Source organism: Perissodus microlepis, chromosome 7 (genome assembly GCF_051167445.1).
Source record: "Perissodus microlepis isolate ML-2025 ecotype Zambia chromosome 7, ASM5116744v1, whole genome shotgun sequence".
Lineage (NCBI taxonomy): Eukaryota > Metazoa > Chordata > Actinopteri > Cichliformes > Cichlidae > Perissodus > Perissodus microlepis.
This window is the reverse complement of record NC_140467.1, coordinates 8,665,614-8,681,688: the sequence shown is the minus strand read 5'-3', so window position 1 is coordinate 8,681,688 and position 16,075 is coordinate 8,665,614. Positions and strand designations below refer to the sequence as shown.

Here is a 16,075-nt window from a genome sequence, read left to right as displayed (position 1 = left end):
ATCTGAACTGGCTGGACTGCATGATCGTTGCCAGGCACCTTAGTAGAGGTGGAAACCAATTACCGGTGAAGGTATAGCGTGTCACACCAATATGTCGCTTTCTCTGTTTCCCTCTATCTTTTGTGTTTTTTTCCTCTCCTTTATTCTCTATTTCAAATCTTTGGCACGATAAATGGGTTGATAAATATGCAGATTGTTCCTATATAATCAGAAACAAATATAGCAAAATAGCCATCCTTGTCAAACTACCTAAAGGCTTTGTCTCATCTGGAGCCACTTATACATAAATTGATGTCACTGTCACCTATAAAGTGTTTATAAGCAGGGCTCCAATGGGGCTTAAAGGTCAGAGAATCTGTTAAAATGCTAAGTATGATGAATGAGATGCACTGTAATAATTCTGTGGTAACAGCAGAGAAATCAGAAGTGATGGAGGATTCTGGTGACGTGTGTGTTTAACCTTTTTGATTGTTTTTTTCATAAAAATGTGAAGGGAGTTGTGTGGATGGGCCTCTTGTTTGTTATTGTGAAGACATAACATGTATAAAACAGGACTAAAAAGAACATTGCTTTTGCATCCTCAACTGCTACTTTCAATTTGCCATTAAATCCATTTTCACAGAGCAGCAGAACCACAGAAATGCATCTTTTCATATGAATTGTCCTCAGGGGAGCCACCATCATGGTGAAGCATCTTCCGAGCGACTGCCTTCTTTAGTTCACGGAGGAAATGAAACAGAAATGAATCAAAAAGGGAAAGAATAGACAGAAGTGCAGGCATACTACATTAAATACAGATGGCAGCACACATGGTCCTTTGACTGCATTAACTACATAACACAGTTGGATACATGAGAGATTAGAAAGGATGTGAAGCTTTCCTACAGGCGGATGTGATTTGCAGTACAGTCTCCAATATCTCCTCTCTTTTTGCTTTCCCCCCAAACAGTCGATCAGTCAGATTTGTTAACTCTTTCTTTCTACTGTTATGAATGTGGGAATGCAACGCTAATGTTGGTCAAATGTTGGTACACTACTTGAAGTCCTGCTTTGGCGCAGTCGGTTTACAGTGGCACGAACCTTGTGCCACTGTGTGTGTGAGAGTGTGTGAGGGAGAGAAATAGAGTATCGACGTTTCTTGTTTTAGAAAAGGTAAATCAATCATTTCTCACAGAGTTAAACCAAACAGTCTGCGCGGTTTTCTGTCAGGCATCCACCAGAATCCAGGAAAGAGGAATGGGGAACTGCTTCTTTTTATGAAGTCTTGGTGCTTTCATAAGTGTGTGCGTATACTGCCTGTGTCAGACTGCTCGCTTTTTGCTGACACTCAGGACACACACCTAAGTGTACTCTAGGCGAGACAGAGAGGGGGGGGGGGGGGGGGGAGAGAGAGAGGGGGGGAGAGAGAGTGGAGCTTGCAGCAGCGAGGCAACTTGCAGCTGAGGGAGCGAGGAGAGGACACATGAGGCCAGTCGCAGCTGATCAGGCTCTGTGCATGAAGCCTGCTTCTATTTTACCGTGTACGAGAGAACGGCAGGCTGATTAAAACAAGAGGGGATAACGCTCCACACGTTAAAAAGCCCGAACTGCTCTCGCGGTATGGACGGGTTACAGTCACAAAATGCTGGAGTTGGTGGCATCGCGGAAGACGTGGAGGAAAAGTATCGCGCACTCGCCTATGACACTGCTCTGAGCACTTTGGTGGCAGTGGCCCTGTATGTCGTGATAAAAGTGAGCCTGGACGGCTTCAGACAGTGGCGGGCCAAGATCTCCGTGCTCGTCGTGGGTTCGGGACCCGTGGGACTGACGGCCGCGCTGGTTGCTGTCCGCTCCGGGAAGGTGCTGAAATTGACCGTGCTGGACGAGAGGTACCGGACCTCCCTGCTCTCCCGGCCCCAGCAGATCGCCCTGGATCCCCGCAGTGTGAAGTTTCTGCTGGGACTCGGGGTGGACTTTGATAACATGGAGGGCTGCTGGCATAACGATCATTTTTTCACCAGAATAGGCGTGTTTCAGGAGTACCTGCTGAGCATCCTGGAGCAGAAGAAACAGAGGGTGGACGTCAAGGTGCAGCTGGGAACCAAGGTATGCCCTCTTCCCCGATTTTAAGTTAGGTCAATGAGTTGATAATCGCACGGTCTCTGTATGCAACATGTCTTGAATCTCCTCGGTGTTTTCTGTGTTATAGATAACTTAATTCTCAAAATAATCCTCACTGTGCTCACTGAAAAAGGATACACAACTTCATTTCGTTCAATTCATTCAACACAGACGCCAGTGAGCTGAGGAGAAAATGTGCGATGAGTCAGTCCAGAAGAAAGGCGGGCTTCCCACGCAACCTCATTTTGCAATGACTGACTGTCAAAACCCGATTCTCCAAAAGACTCTGGTGTGTGCCTCCACTCCAGCAGGGGTCTAAGTGATGGTGACATAGATGTATGTCCCTGTGTCTACTCGAAGGCTCAATCTCAGGCTCCCAGTGAACCATGTCTGATGCTGCATCTCACTTATTCGTTTTTCTTTTCTTTTCTTTTCTTTTCTTTTCTTTTCTTTTCTTTTCTTTTCTTTTCTTTTCTTCTTTTTTTGCATTTAAGAATCGTATTCTTCTTTTTGTATATCTCTCAGCACGACACTGAACTCCCCACTGAAACACAGGGTACATTTTATTTTATTTTTTATATTGGCAGCAAAGAGTGAGCCTTCAGCCTTACATTTCGTTTTCTGTAGATCAGTTTGATCGTTCACTCTAGTCACAATATAAAGATACTACTGAACCATTTTCCTAGGTCCTCACAAAATACTGTAAAAGGTCAGAGTGAAACCGCCAGCTGAAATAACATGTTATGTAAGCTGACCTTAGACCTGAGGAGAATCCTTTCTACAAATGGCAGAATTACAGTAAACACATCCCAACCTAAACACATTATAGCACAAAAATAAAACTGATTTCAAATTGTAATACTTTTTCAAATCCATTCTATTTTCATAGATTTCCACAGTGATTTTTTAAAAGGGATTCCCACCCCAAATTCATAATAACTCTGTATTCCTGCACCTGATTGCATGACACAGCCTTGATGATGAAATAATGACTGATATACCTGTTGTGAGCTTGTTTTTCATAGTTTTCATAGCATTTACTCACCAGCAGCTCCGGTCCTCCTGCAGCTAGACTTCAGCTCATGACAAAGAATTAACCTACTAACACAAAGACCTCAGAATGGTTACCCAGAGTGAAGCTGTCATTGCTCAGAGTGGGCAAACAATGGTTAAGTGTTCAGTGAATATTTGTGGCATGACTGGAAAATAAAGCCTAGATTTTATGAATGTGGGTGTTTGATGATGTTTTTAGTACACTTTGATGTTTCCCTTCTAACTACTCATCAAACAGAATGAAAGCATTATTTAATCTGTCAGACCGTATCATAGCTGATGCTGCTTTTTTGGCTCTGGCTAGCAGCCGCTCATCTTTCCTCTGCTCTTCAGTGACTCACTAACCTTTGGAAGGTGGAAGACGAGGTCAACAAACACATGTGACTTCAATTATGTTTAGAATCACTGCCAAGTTCACAATTTCTTCTTTATTAGAAAGGGCAGTGGGTGTGATGACAGGTATTTTTATCTCCTAGCCCATCAATGCTTCAAAGATCTGAGAATAGAAAAGGTGTCTTTTAAATCATCTCTTCACTGTAGACTAAATGGATTAAATACAGATCTATTAGGCTATGAGCTCTTATACCCTCTGTATAACCCTTTTATTGTCCCTTTAAGCCTGTTACTGTGTACCCAACTTGGTCTGATCCTTCTCCTCCTATCCACAGGGTAGGAGGTATTGTTTAACTTTGAGGCCGTCATGCATACAACATGACTGTAATAAAGGTCTAAAAGATGTGCAGCTGCTGAGAGAAACATAGCCTTTGGAGGCTATTGATATATTTACAACCCATCTGCCACTTAGATTAGTAAGTAGAGGAAGAACAGGTCAGCCAGCTGGTCAAGGAGCAGATGCAATAATGCCAAATGCAGAAAAAGCAAAGATGAAAATAGCAGTAAATGTAAAACATAATTTTAAAAAGTAGAGGTTTCAATATTTTGGGTAAGAAAATAACCAGTTTTGCCCTTTCATTCAGTGAAAGTTTTAGCTAACTTACATTGGCTTCCTGTGAAATTTCTAGTGATTTTAAAATTCTTTTACTCATTTATAAAATTTTAAATAATATGGCGCCGAGCTATTTAACAGAACTTCTCCATTTGTAACCCAAAAAAAGCACTAAGATCTTCTAACCAGATGCTCTTAATGCAACTTAGGTCTAGGCTGAAAACCAGAGGCGATCGTGCCTTTGCTATCGCAGTACCTAGACTATGGAACAATCTCCCTATTGCCCTTCGCACTTCTGAGTCTATTCAGTCTTTTAAATCTCTCTTAAAGACTCGGCTTTTTACTTTGGCTTTGACTTAAGTTAGTTGACTATCATTTGGCTGGTTTCTATGTTTGTCTTGTGTTGCTATTGTCTTGCTGTTGGTAAATTATTTCACTTGCTCCTAATTTGTGAAGCAGTTTGATCGACATTGTTGTTTTTAAATGTGCTATATAAATAAATTTTGATTTGATTTGATTTGAGTTTTATGAAGATTCTCTGAATCTTTAAATGATTCACAAGAAAAGTTTAGCTACCTGCCCGTGCATTATTTTACAAGCTGGTGAAGCCCCCAGTCAACCTTCCTTCATCCTCTTTTTTCACACACCTTTTTTGATTGCATATATTTCAAGAAACAATTCTTGGATTATTAATTTTTTAAATGTACAAGGTTTAAAGTTTACACAGCATCTCACCTCTACTTGGAAGAAGGATTGTAGTTGCAGCCATGTTAACCTCTATACAATTTATAACATTTTACCTGTTTTGCAGGTAAACTAGCCTGTAATTTACGGGTTGCTTAATAGTTACAGCCAGAACTCTGATAACTGGCTGTTAACTAATTTATTATCCCTTTTTGTTTTAGTTCACAGAGGATTACCTGCGACAGATTCCACACAATAATTGGCCACGTGTGATTGTGGTAGCTGATGGATCTTGTGGCGACTCCTGCTCTGTGTTGGGGATCAGCTCTGACTACACTGTGGAGTCCTGCCATGCATATGGAGCTAATGCAACTATAGAGCGATTAGACCAGAGACAGGTTAGGAAAAGCACACACACACACACACACACACACACACACACACACAATGATCTGATGCATGAATGAACATTGATGCAAAGACTAAAGAAAGCATGTGAGCACAAAACAGTCAACAGGTTGTCAGTTGTGTAAAGAATAAACACAGTGAAGGGATGTCCCACTGTGGATGATTTTATTTGGACTCCCATAAAGCTAATCTGGGGAGAAACTGATGTAGACCAGCCGATAACAGCCACACACAATGTATGAGTCATATGAATAGCCAGATTTTGGAAGACTGTTGAATCTCATCAGCATCAACAGTAGCTCTATTTTGATTTTACTCATAGAATTTGAAAAGAGCAGCTGCTGCTCTGATGGAGCAGGTGAAGGCAATGATAAAGCTTTGGATTTATTACACTCCCCTCGACAGACTCATAATCTGCTCCTGGCTCGGTGAATATGAATTAAGGTATCAGAACATCAGCTGTGAGGGTTTTTTTTTTTTACACACTGTTCTAAAGGTTAGTTTGCATCACATAAGTGACTGACCAAGAGAATTACAGCACTGTGTAAAAGTATTAACCCAACCCCTCATTTCTTTATACTTTATGCTACAAAAACAGCAAATAGTTGCAATGATTTATTGAAACATCAGCAAAAATACATGAAAATATAGTATATGAAGCAAAAAAAAAGTTTGTACAAGTCCAACAGGATTGAAAGTCAATATTTGACACCTTTATCTTTTGTGGCCTTTTGACATCTAAACATGGTGTATATTATAGCATCCAAAGAGTTCAATTTTGGTCTTGTCTGACCAGACTGTATTCTCCTAGTATTTTACAGGATTGTCTAAATGTTGTTGAGCAAACCTTAAACACACGTTAATATGCTTTTTCTTCAGCGATGGAGTGTTGCGTGGCGAGCGTGCATACAGGCCACAGCAGTGCAGTGCTTATTCTTTTGGGCTCTTGGACAGCTCTTCTCATAGTTCCTTCCACCTGGTTGTAGCAGTTTTATGGTGAAATGATTGGAACCTTCAGTAGTTTAGAAATTCTTTTGTAACCAATCCCATCAGTATGTTTTGCAGCTATAAGGTTGCAAAACATTGGTATTGAGACTCCTTTTTTATGGGCCATCAGTTGGGACTGAACCAGCTGATATTAATTTGCACTAAATGGCAAGATTGTTTTATAATTACTGATACATTTCAGCTGGTGTCATGACTTTCCACGCCTTTTTGCACCTCCCTTTCTTCATGTGTTCAATACTTTTTCTCTGTGTCATTTCTCATTATTACACATTTGTTTGCATGTGTAGATTGGATAGGTTGTTACCGACATCTGGTGAGAATTTCATGTTTATAACGCCTTTAGAAATAGATTTACTTGGAAAATTTGTGATGTGTTCAATACTTATTTTCCACTGAGATGAAGATGAAGAAATTCGGTGAGGAAGTGGAAAGCAACACAAGAGGCCAACTTTGAGCCAATTGCACAAGTGCGGGATTTACAAAGGAGATGCTCTATATCCCTGCTGCTGCCCTTTATAGGCCTGAACCCCCCTCAGCCAGATCTTTAACAAGACTGACTATGAATACAAACTGCGGAATAGAGCAAACATAAGCCATCTCCTCTACATGGATAACACCAAGCTGTATGCCAAGAAGTAACTGATCATTGATCCGCACCACTAGGATTCACAGCAATGACAATGGAATGTCAATGTGGACTGGAGAAGTGAAGTCAGATGGTAACAAAGAGAGGGAAGATCAGATCTGAGGGGTTGCACTGCCAGAAGGCAACATTGCAGACACTGAGGATAGCTATAAGTACTTTGGAATCTCATACGTATATGGGAACCACAAAGAGACAACTAGGAAAGGTGCAACCATCAAAGATGCTAGCATGCAGGCCGGCATAGTATACAGCAGGGGTGGGGAACACCAGGCCTCAAAGGCCGGTGTCCTGCAGGTTTTATATGTGTCCTTAATCCAACACAGCTGATTTAAATGGCTAAATTACCTCATCAACATGTCTTGAAGTTCTCCAGATGCCTGGCAATGAACTAATTATTTGATTCAAGGTGTTTTGATCCAGGGTGATATCTAAAACCTGCTGGACACTGGCCCTTGAGACCTGAAGTTCCCCATCCCTGGTATACAGGAACATCTGTGCCAAGTATGGCCTGGAAACCTAAGGTCAAAATGGAATACAACCCCAAAGGTGACTGAGAATGAGCAAGCTAATATCCTGGCAGAAACACCAGAGGGGAAACACACCAGCTACTGGTAGATAGAGCAGTCACCCAAGACTGTAAGACCAAACTGACCAACTTGTGCACCCCTACGACTCGGTGCCTCAGAGAATCCTTTTATGGATAATGCCAACTACATACATGTCTATGGGACTTCCAGATAGTGACTGATAAACTGGTGTTTCCTAACCAGCAGACTTGGCCATGGTGGATAAGCAGAGAAAGACAACTTTAGTGATATACCAAATATACCTTAGATGTATAGTTATACAGATATGCCAAATGATACAACATCAGGAAAAAGGAATATGAAAATGACCTGGGGCTGAGAGAAGAGCTAGGCAGGGGTCGCCAGGACAATCAGAACACTTGAGGGCAGTGACTCTCAAACTAGGTGTCCAGCAGAGCTCCCCCCCATTAGTGGATGCATGCCCTACTTGGGACCCAAACCCCCAACCTGCTGTTCTGAAGTGCTGTAGTGTTACTATGCAGCTGCTTTAGAGAGAGGGAGAATCCTATGTGGACAATGCCAGCCATACAAATTTAAGATAGAAACCATTAATAAAATCACAAATATGAGATGTCCATTGAAATGTTAGAGTCCAAAATCACATTCCTGCCAATCTTTTGAGGCAGAGATATTCAAAATGCTGACAAATGACATTTACATCAGTGCTCCTGATCCTGTCCAGACCATACAGGTAGTAGCTCTTGCTGGTTATTGTATGATTCATGTGGATGAAAGGTTGTTGTATTAGAGCATAGATTATCTACACTGACAATGCGTACGGTTCATTTGGAGGAAGATAAATAAACATCGTCAGGTGAAAAGCTTCCAGGCTAATATCTGACTAATATCTGAACACAAGCATAGTCTCCCTGTATGCCACCATAACAATTCATATCACGTTCTCTGTAGTGGCGGTGTGGCTGCCTTTTATTGGCCACTTTTCTCTCTGGCTGTTTCCTGTAGTGATTGAATTTACCTCCCAGGATATGACCTGGCCGTCCCCACTGTCCTTTCTATAGCCTCCCAGTGGCTGCCCTGTTCTGTCACTGTCTCCCTTGGCAGCACTAAATGCTGTTTGATCCCTCTGGCTTATGTCACTGAAACGAAAATGAATCAATAACAGCTTGAAGGAAAATGGGAAGTAACTGCTAAATTTAAGCATTAAATAAATATTAAGCTATTCTAAAGCTCCACTCATGTGAGCACAGCTCTACAGACAGATATGGTGTGAATAGTAATGCCTGTTGATTTTTCCTGATGCACGTCTTAAACACTCTCTGTATATATATATATATATATGCATAGAGCTAGATTTCCTTACATGTTAATGGCCTAGTGATGATATGTAACATGACACTATTTCATTGCTGGTTGTTGCACATTTTATTCACTCTGATATAATTTCATCAAGAATTTGATCTCTTCCCTCTCTTTTTAAACTTAAGGTGCCCACTCCTGAGATCCGCGCTCACAGCCTTTACTTTGACCTGTCTGCCTATGGAGTGGAGGCCTTCAGAGAGCACAGAAACCAAACAACCAAGCCTGGCTTTCACTTGAAGATCTATGGCACTTTCAGAAACCGCTACATGGCCCTTGTCTGCCCTGCCTCTGACACCAAGATGGTTCGCTTTCTCAGGCAAACTGCACACTCCTCTGTAAGACTCTTTGTTGGCTCCGTTTTTGTTTTGTTTTTGTATACGTTATTGACAGGGACTCCAGATGATACATTTCTATGGCTATATTTAGCTGTTAATGTAGTAGAGAGGCAGATGATATTACCACTGGCTTTCACTTCTTTCTTAATCTGCCTATTCATCACTGGCCTGTTAGTGTCTGCCTGTAGCTATGTGTGTTGGCGCGTGTGTGTTTTTTGTAAAATCCAAAAAGAACCCAAGATGAAGAAATGGAGAAAGATGAAGTACACCCCTCTGTGTGTCTCTGTTTGTAGAGAAAGGCTGTCTGTAGTTATCTGTGTAGTCATCACCCCCCCCCCCCCCCCCCCCCCCGCCTGTGCTTCTTGTAGAGCACGTTCTTGGAGTTTTATTTAAAGTCTTCAGGTTTCCATGTCAAGTAACATCTTGATCATATGTAGCCTGTAGCCACAACATGTAGTGTAGTATACACAGGTACTTAACAAGGCCATCTTTGGAGCTCTTGTTGCTATGTGGGTGGCCATTCAAATACACTGTTACTTGGTAACAGTTGACTGTGCAAGTAAGGGTCGAAGAAGAGCAGAGTTAAGCAGGGAAAGTGAAAGAAGAGGCTTGCCACTCAGTATGCTCAGTTATGGTTGTCAGCCATCAGTGGGCACATTTCTTCTTCAGTTTTCGTGCACTGACATGATTTTTCACGAGTCAGTTCTGATGATAAAAGGAACAGTTTGCGTATGTGCAGAGCAAAACAGGCTATAAAGCCTCTCATTTCATTACGAAATAATTTCCTGAGTATTTTAGTGGATAATCAAATAACTGTGTAATCTATAAACACACGCACACGCGCACACAATGTCTCAGAGTTCCAAGATGAAGCCTGGGTTTTCTATTGAGTTAACAGAGCAAAACCGAATAATCTTTTATTCATATGATATATGACAAAGACAAGCGTTTTATATTTGATAAGGTTAGTTTTGCTTGACTATAGTTGTATATGGCTATAGTTACAGTTGCAATAGTTGCGAATTAATTTGTTCAAGCAAATCTTTTGATTAAAGTTTGAATCTGCTTTGGCTCATATAAACATTCATTAAAAAAGATTTTATCAGCAAAGCTTAGATCTTTATGAACTTGCGATGGATTTTTGCAGATTTTTATTGTAGTAACATATATTTTGCACAGCCAGGTACATTAACACAGTTGTAAATAATAATCAGAACATATGATTATATTTACAACCCCAATTTTATTGTTCTTTTCATCAAGGCTTCATTGTATTAAGAAAATTAAAACCTTCTTGTTGTACCTCTGTGGCAGGAGCATGATTAAGAGTAGTCCGTACTGTAGCCTTGATACATGTGTAAACATCATTCACCTCAAACATCAGTGGCCTTTAATCATGCTGGAAACTTTGCCGTTTTTGTTTGTTTTTCCCAGATCATGAAGAACATTTTCCATCAATCTTTCAATGCTTATAAGACAGACATAGAGCCTCGTCTCAACGATGTGACCCTCCATCACATGCAGTGCAGCCGTCGTCTCTTTGAGATTCAGCTGTCGCACAGACGCATCAGTGCTGCCTACATAGAAGGGGACAATGTGGCGGTCACTGTGGAGGGTGAGGCGGCACGTGTCCTTAATTTTGACACAGGTAGGTGTCTATAAAACATCAGTTATTGCACTGCCATGAAAAAGACAGTGTTTTTCCTCACATTCAGCAGGAAAAAAAAGCTTTGAACCGATGAGAAAATTAAAAAGAGTAGGATAGGAGGAAAGAGAGATGCGAGGAGAGGATAAATCCCTTTTATGCATGCAGTATAGCACATGTTGATGGGTGTGTGAGTCATTACTGCACTCAGTGGCCTTTCAGCCGACGCTTATCTGCTTTTGTCTTAATGCTGCTGAATATTTATTAATGTGTCACCGTGTTGTTTTCATTTAGACCATAAGATTAACTTCAAGGTTTTATAGGCTTATATTTGTGTGCAAAATGTGGACTTCTTAACCCTAGAACACTATCGCTAAAAATAGTAACACCATCACTAACGCCGGGTGATTTTTACCCAATATAATATACCCAACAAAATGTACTTGTCATCAAAATATATAAAATGTATGACAACACATGACAAATTAGAGTGGTTTTCTTTTATTTTCAGCTGTGCCATATCTAACAAAATGGAAAAAAAAGTTTCATGGGGGGACCCTAAAAAATGCTCCAAAATTTCTGGAAAATTAGCAGTTGGAGAACAAAACAAATCCTAAACAAAAATATATTGATGCTGGAAACTTGGTCTTTGGTCCACCCATTCCTGGGATATTTGAGTCTTCCCTGGTGAAGGCACAGTCTCCTTGACACGCGAACAGCTACAGGAGAGAGAAACAAAAAATGGCATTTTTTGTGTGGGTAAAAATGACCAGTTGACTAAAATATTTTTTTTTACCATATGAATTCACTTGGAAATCACCACTTGTTGATATTTATTCATAACCACTGCACTAAATAAGGATAACATGCAAATTCCAGGACCACTCTTACTTACCTATTCCTTACATGCAGTCAGTACACACAGGGTAGTAATGGCGTGGACACACCGGTCGACGGCAGACATGGCACCTGTATCGCGTCTTCCTGTCCAAGCCTGTGGGGCAGTCAGCACACCTCACTAAGGGACCACTGCTTTCTGCTGCCACTGGTCCTGCCTCACCTTCAAGAGTGCCAGGGGTAGGGATGTCAAGCACACTACAGATCAGGACTCTGAGTTGACGTGACAGATTTGAAGAGGGGAGCCTCTGCTCTGCCCATGGTTTGATGAGTGCCAATGCCAAAGCCTGCATATAAGGCCTCCTCTGCATTTGGTTTTCACCTCTCTTCATTGCATTCTCATTGTGAATGATCCATGAGTTTATCACACCAGCATTGATCATGCCATAGAACACACAAAGGGGCCATCTCTTGGTTTTTCTTCCACAACCATAGTGAGCGCACATCTTGTCAAAAGTATCGACACCTCCCGTTGTTTTGTTGTAAAATTCAATCACTTCGGGCTTACGAGTGGGTCCTATGCTTGGTTGTGTATGCATGGATGATAGGAGCAGTACAACCTTCTTTTTTGAAGCTTTGTCAGGGAGGAAGGACACCAAGGTTAGTTCTTTGGTAAAGAGAAATGCACAGGAGCCTGGCATGTGATTTTCTTTAACTTTCATCACTTGTGGGATCTCCCTTTTGTTTGCTTTTATTGTTCCCACTAAGGTCATGCCACAGCTAGCTACATAACATAGCTTTTAGATAAAAAAAAAAAAAAAAAAAAGAAAAGAAAAGAAAAAGAAATCTAATCAATTAACAATTGCCAAGTTAAACAAACCTTACCTATGTGTTACTCACTAGCTGGGATGCCAAAGGCACTAAACCTGCAACAGGGTGACAGCTGTAGTTGAAGAGGGACAGTAAATATGGTGAGCCTGAATGTCGTCACCCTTGAAATGCGGCAAGATCGCCTGATTTTATACACTAACACTATCACCGGGTGAAATCCACCCAAAACCTACTTTACCCTCTATCACTACTGCCGGGTGAAATTCACCCGAACACATGTCTGTAGGAAAAAGCGGGATTTGGGGTAGGGAAACACCCACGCCTTCAAAGACGTCAAAGACAATGCTGAAGCTACCCAGGGACCCAACACACTCAGACAAACGCAACATATTGAAAATTATGTAAATACATTTGCTCGGGTGAAAATCACCCGGCGATAGTGTTCTAGGGTTAAATATGTGTTATACCTTAACAGATAGATTTTATTTAATGGATTTATGCTGTGTGTGGTTTATCTCTCCCCCTTCCCTTTCCTTTCCTTTCTCCTTTTTCCTTTCCTTTGCAGGTTGTGGAGTGAATCTAGGCATGCGAGGCCTGGAGTCTATGGGGACCTTCATTTACCAGACAGCTACAGCTGTGGACCAGAATGATATTCTTGAGGCACTGTCAGCTAAGATGCTGCACTCTAGACAGGTGGCTGAAACCTTCAAGCAGACAGGTCTGGCTGAGTCAATGTATGAATGAAATAGCAGAATGACTTAACGAATGCATATTGCCATCTAGTGGAAAGTGGTGGTGGATTGTTTAGTGAGTGTTTGCAATGAATCATGCAAATCATGCAAAAATAAAAAAATAAGTAAATAAATAAACAAAACAAAAAAAGGACCACTGGGGTGCCTCTATGGCCAAGTGACTGATGATACATACCACACCGGTTCAAATTTCCTGAGGAGTGAGTGTGGGGTTTGATTCCTGGCTGGACAGATCTTTACTGAATTTCATGTCCTTGTTCTCTTTCTTCATATTTTCCATTTGCTTTAATGTCTTTCTTTCTGATGTAATCTTTGACAAGAAAAGAAAACCAAAAAAATAAATAATACTGCTATTGGTAAAGTACCAAATTTAGCTGTATTGTTATGTGGAGTGAATGAATCTATTCATGCTGGGAAACGCAGAACCTGAAAACATTTGCATAACTAGACTAATAATCCACTTTCTTTAATTAGGTAAACATCTGACTTGCTGTCCTAAATCTAGCTGATTGCATTCTGTGGCACACCATGTGTTCCTAGAGAAAAGCAGACAGAGCTTCAGCATCATGAGCTCGAACTGATGTCTAGTACACGTGCAGAACAGCTGCTCTAAAGTGTTCTTATCTTTTTTCTGCGTGTATTTTTGTCTAATGATGTGGTGGTAATTATGGTGATGGTATTAAGTGTTTCCTAGAGTGGCCCATTTTTGTGTGCTGCCTTGTAAATGAGATTTTTTGGCATATTTTGAATATGTAACTGGAGTTTTCTATTCTTTTCTTAATATTTTGATTCAGGTAATTTAAAGCATTTCAGTGACATGAACCTGTTAAAGTGCTAATAAAGACTGTGACAAAGTAATTTTTGAAATTGATGATGTTTGCATAAAACCTTTCTTTTTAATTTTTTTTTTAAATTAAATGCAGTTAAAAATGCAATAAAAACAACCACAAATGTAGAGTTTATCAGTCAAGGTCTAAAATATCCCAAAATTATACAAGCAAATATACAAATCATCATCATCTGTGTGTTATTATATGCACCAATAGTGTCTTGTTGATTACTTGCTGTAAATAAACTGGATGTCAAAGTGTTTTCAGAGTAAACTGAAATAAAATATGAGTGTGCACTGTCAGCAAAACTCCATATGAAGTAGCACTTCCACCTAGTGGTATGTCCTGTTTGTTGCTTCTGTGCAGTCTCAAATTTTAAAAGTCATGAGTCATGTTTTTATTCAAGACAGTACAATATTTTTTTAATTTTTTATGTACTAAAGTATTGTATTAGCAACTGCATGGCAGCAGCTCATGGCAGCCATTTCAATTTAGACATATAGACCAACTCATATTCAAACTGAGCATCAGAAGGGAGAAAAAAGAGAATTTGATTGACTTTGAATATGGCATGGTTGTTCATGCCAAACAGACTGGTCTGCATATTTCAGAAACTGCTGATATCTAGGATTTGCAGAGTATGACCCGGAAAATAGAAAATATCCAGTGACCAGCCGCTCTCTGGGTGAAAATGCCTTGTTAATGCCGGAGGTCAGAAGAGAATGGCCAGATTGTTTTGAGCTGACAGGAAGGCGACAGTAACTCAAATATCTCATTACAAGTAAGGTAAAGAGAAAAGCAAATCACAACACATCAAACCTTGAAGCAGATGGGCTACAGCAGCAGAAGATATCACTCTGCATCACTCCTGTCAGTTAAAAGGAAATTAAGGCTACAATTTACATAGTCTGAACAATAGAAGATGAAAATATGGTCTGATGAGTCTGGTGTGCTGCACCATTCAGATGGTAGAATCAGAATTTGGCATAAAACGCATGAAACCATAGATTCATCCTGACATGTATCATTTCAGTCTGGTGATGGTGTAATGATGTCCGAAGTGTTTTCTTGGCAAACCTTGGGTCCATTAGTACAAACACCACAGCCTACCGCAGTGTACCCGTCTTCTGATGGCTGCTTCCAGTAAGATAGCGCACAATGTCATAAAGCTCAGATCATCTCAGACTTTCTTTGAACATAACAATGAGTTCACTGTTCTCAAATGGCCTCCACAGTCTCCAGATCTCAATCCAATAGATGTGATGGAACAGAAGATTCCCATCACAGATGTGCACCCAGCAAATCTGCAGCAGTTGTGTTCCTGTCATGTTAATGTGGAACAAATAAAATGTAGCCAGCATGGAGAATTAAGCACATTCTGAAGGCAAGTGGGTCCACCCTGGTATTAGTAAGAATGTAGCTAATGAAGTGGCCAGTGTATGTGTGAAATGAAATTTAGATTTTTAGGAACTTTCCCATTGTAACTTTTCAAAGAACTATACTATAATAGCACTTCAAAGTAACACAAAAACTTTATCATCTCTTGAAAAATTCACAATTTGAAGCAAATCTGAAAAAATATTTAGTCATTCTTTCTCTCTTTCTGTCTTTAAAGTCAAACAGGCAGACGTGATGGTTGTTTTGAAAAAATTATACAAAGATATTTGTTCACTTTCTTCTGCCTCAACTTAAACCTTGGTTTAAGCAATCATGAATTTCCCATCTCTGGTGGTTTTCCACTTATGGAACGAATTAGGTGTAATGGAAACAATAATGGGAGTTTAATGAAAACATCTATTATTAATGAATATTAAAAGAAAAGCTGGTTTACAGATGAATACTATGAATTGCATGTCTGCTTTCTTTAGTCTGTTCTTTCTGTTACAGTACAAAATACAACAAATACATTTCAGCTGTTAATGATAAAACCACCTATACTTACAGTCTGTCCAGTTTTGTAAACTTCAAGCTAGCAAAGATTATTTCTGAAATAAAAACTCATCTTGACAAGATGTTTAGCAATTTTAAAGAGTGTTTCCTGTACAAAAAATAATTGTATAACAGATTACTGGATTAGTATTAAAATGTTACAA

At 40.2% G+C, this 16,075-nt stretch overlaps 1 protein-coding gene across 2 annotated transcripts; it reads left to right on the top strand.

Annotated features, from left to right (window-relative positions):
- Window positions 1-1,384: 1,384 nt before the first annotated feature.
- On the top strand, window positions 1,385-14,301 carry LOC146382501 (uncharacterized). 2 transcript variants are annotated; one of them, XM_084933177.1, is made up of 5 exons: window positions 1,385-2,085; window positions 5,005-5,181; window positions 8,878-9,087; window positions 10,522-10,735; window positions 12,966-14,301. In XM_084933177.1, the coding sequence occupies exons 1-5, from the start codon at window positions 1,600-1,602 to the stop codon at window positions 13,142-13,144; spliced, it is 1,266 nt and encodes a 421-aa protein (XP_084789303.1). In that variant the 5' UTR covers window positions 1,385-1,599; the 3' UTR covers window positions 13,145-14,301. The 2 variants fall into 2 exon arrangements, with proteins under 2 accessions (XP_084789303.1, XP_084789304.1); XM_084933178.1 differs by lacking the exon at window positions 5,005-5,181.
- Window positions 14,302-16,075: the final 1,774 nt, after the last annotated feature.

Bases quoted from the DNA above. Each gene is read 5' to 3' on its own strand.
- LOC146382501 (XM_084933177.1), top strand. From the start codon at position 1,600: ATGGACGGGTTACAGTCACAAAATGCTGGAGTTGGTGGCATCGCGGAA. The intron at 2,086-5,004 runs GTATGCCCTCTT...TTTTTGTTTTAG, and splicing joins AGGTGCAGCTGGGAACCAAG to TTCACAGAGGATTACCTGCG. The intron at 10,736-12,965 runs GTAGGTGTCTAT...TTTCCTTTGCAG, and splicing joins TGTCCTTAATTTTGACACAG to GTTGTGGAGTGAATCTAGGC.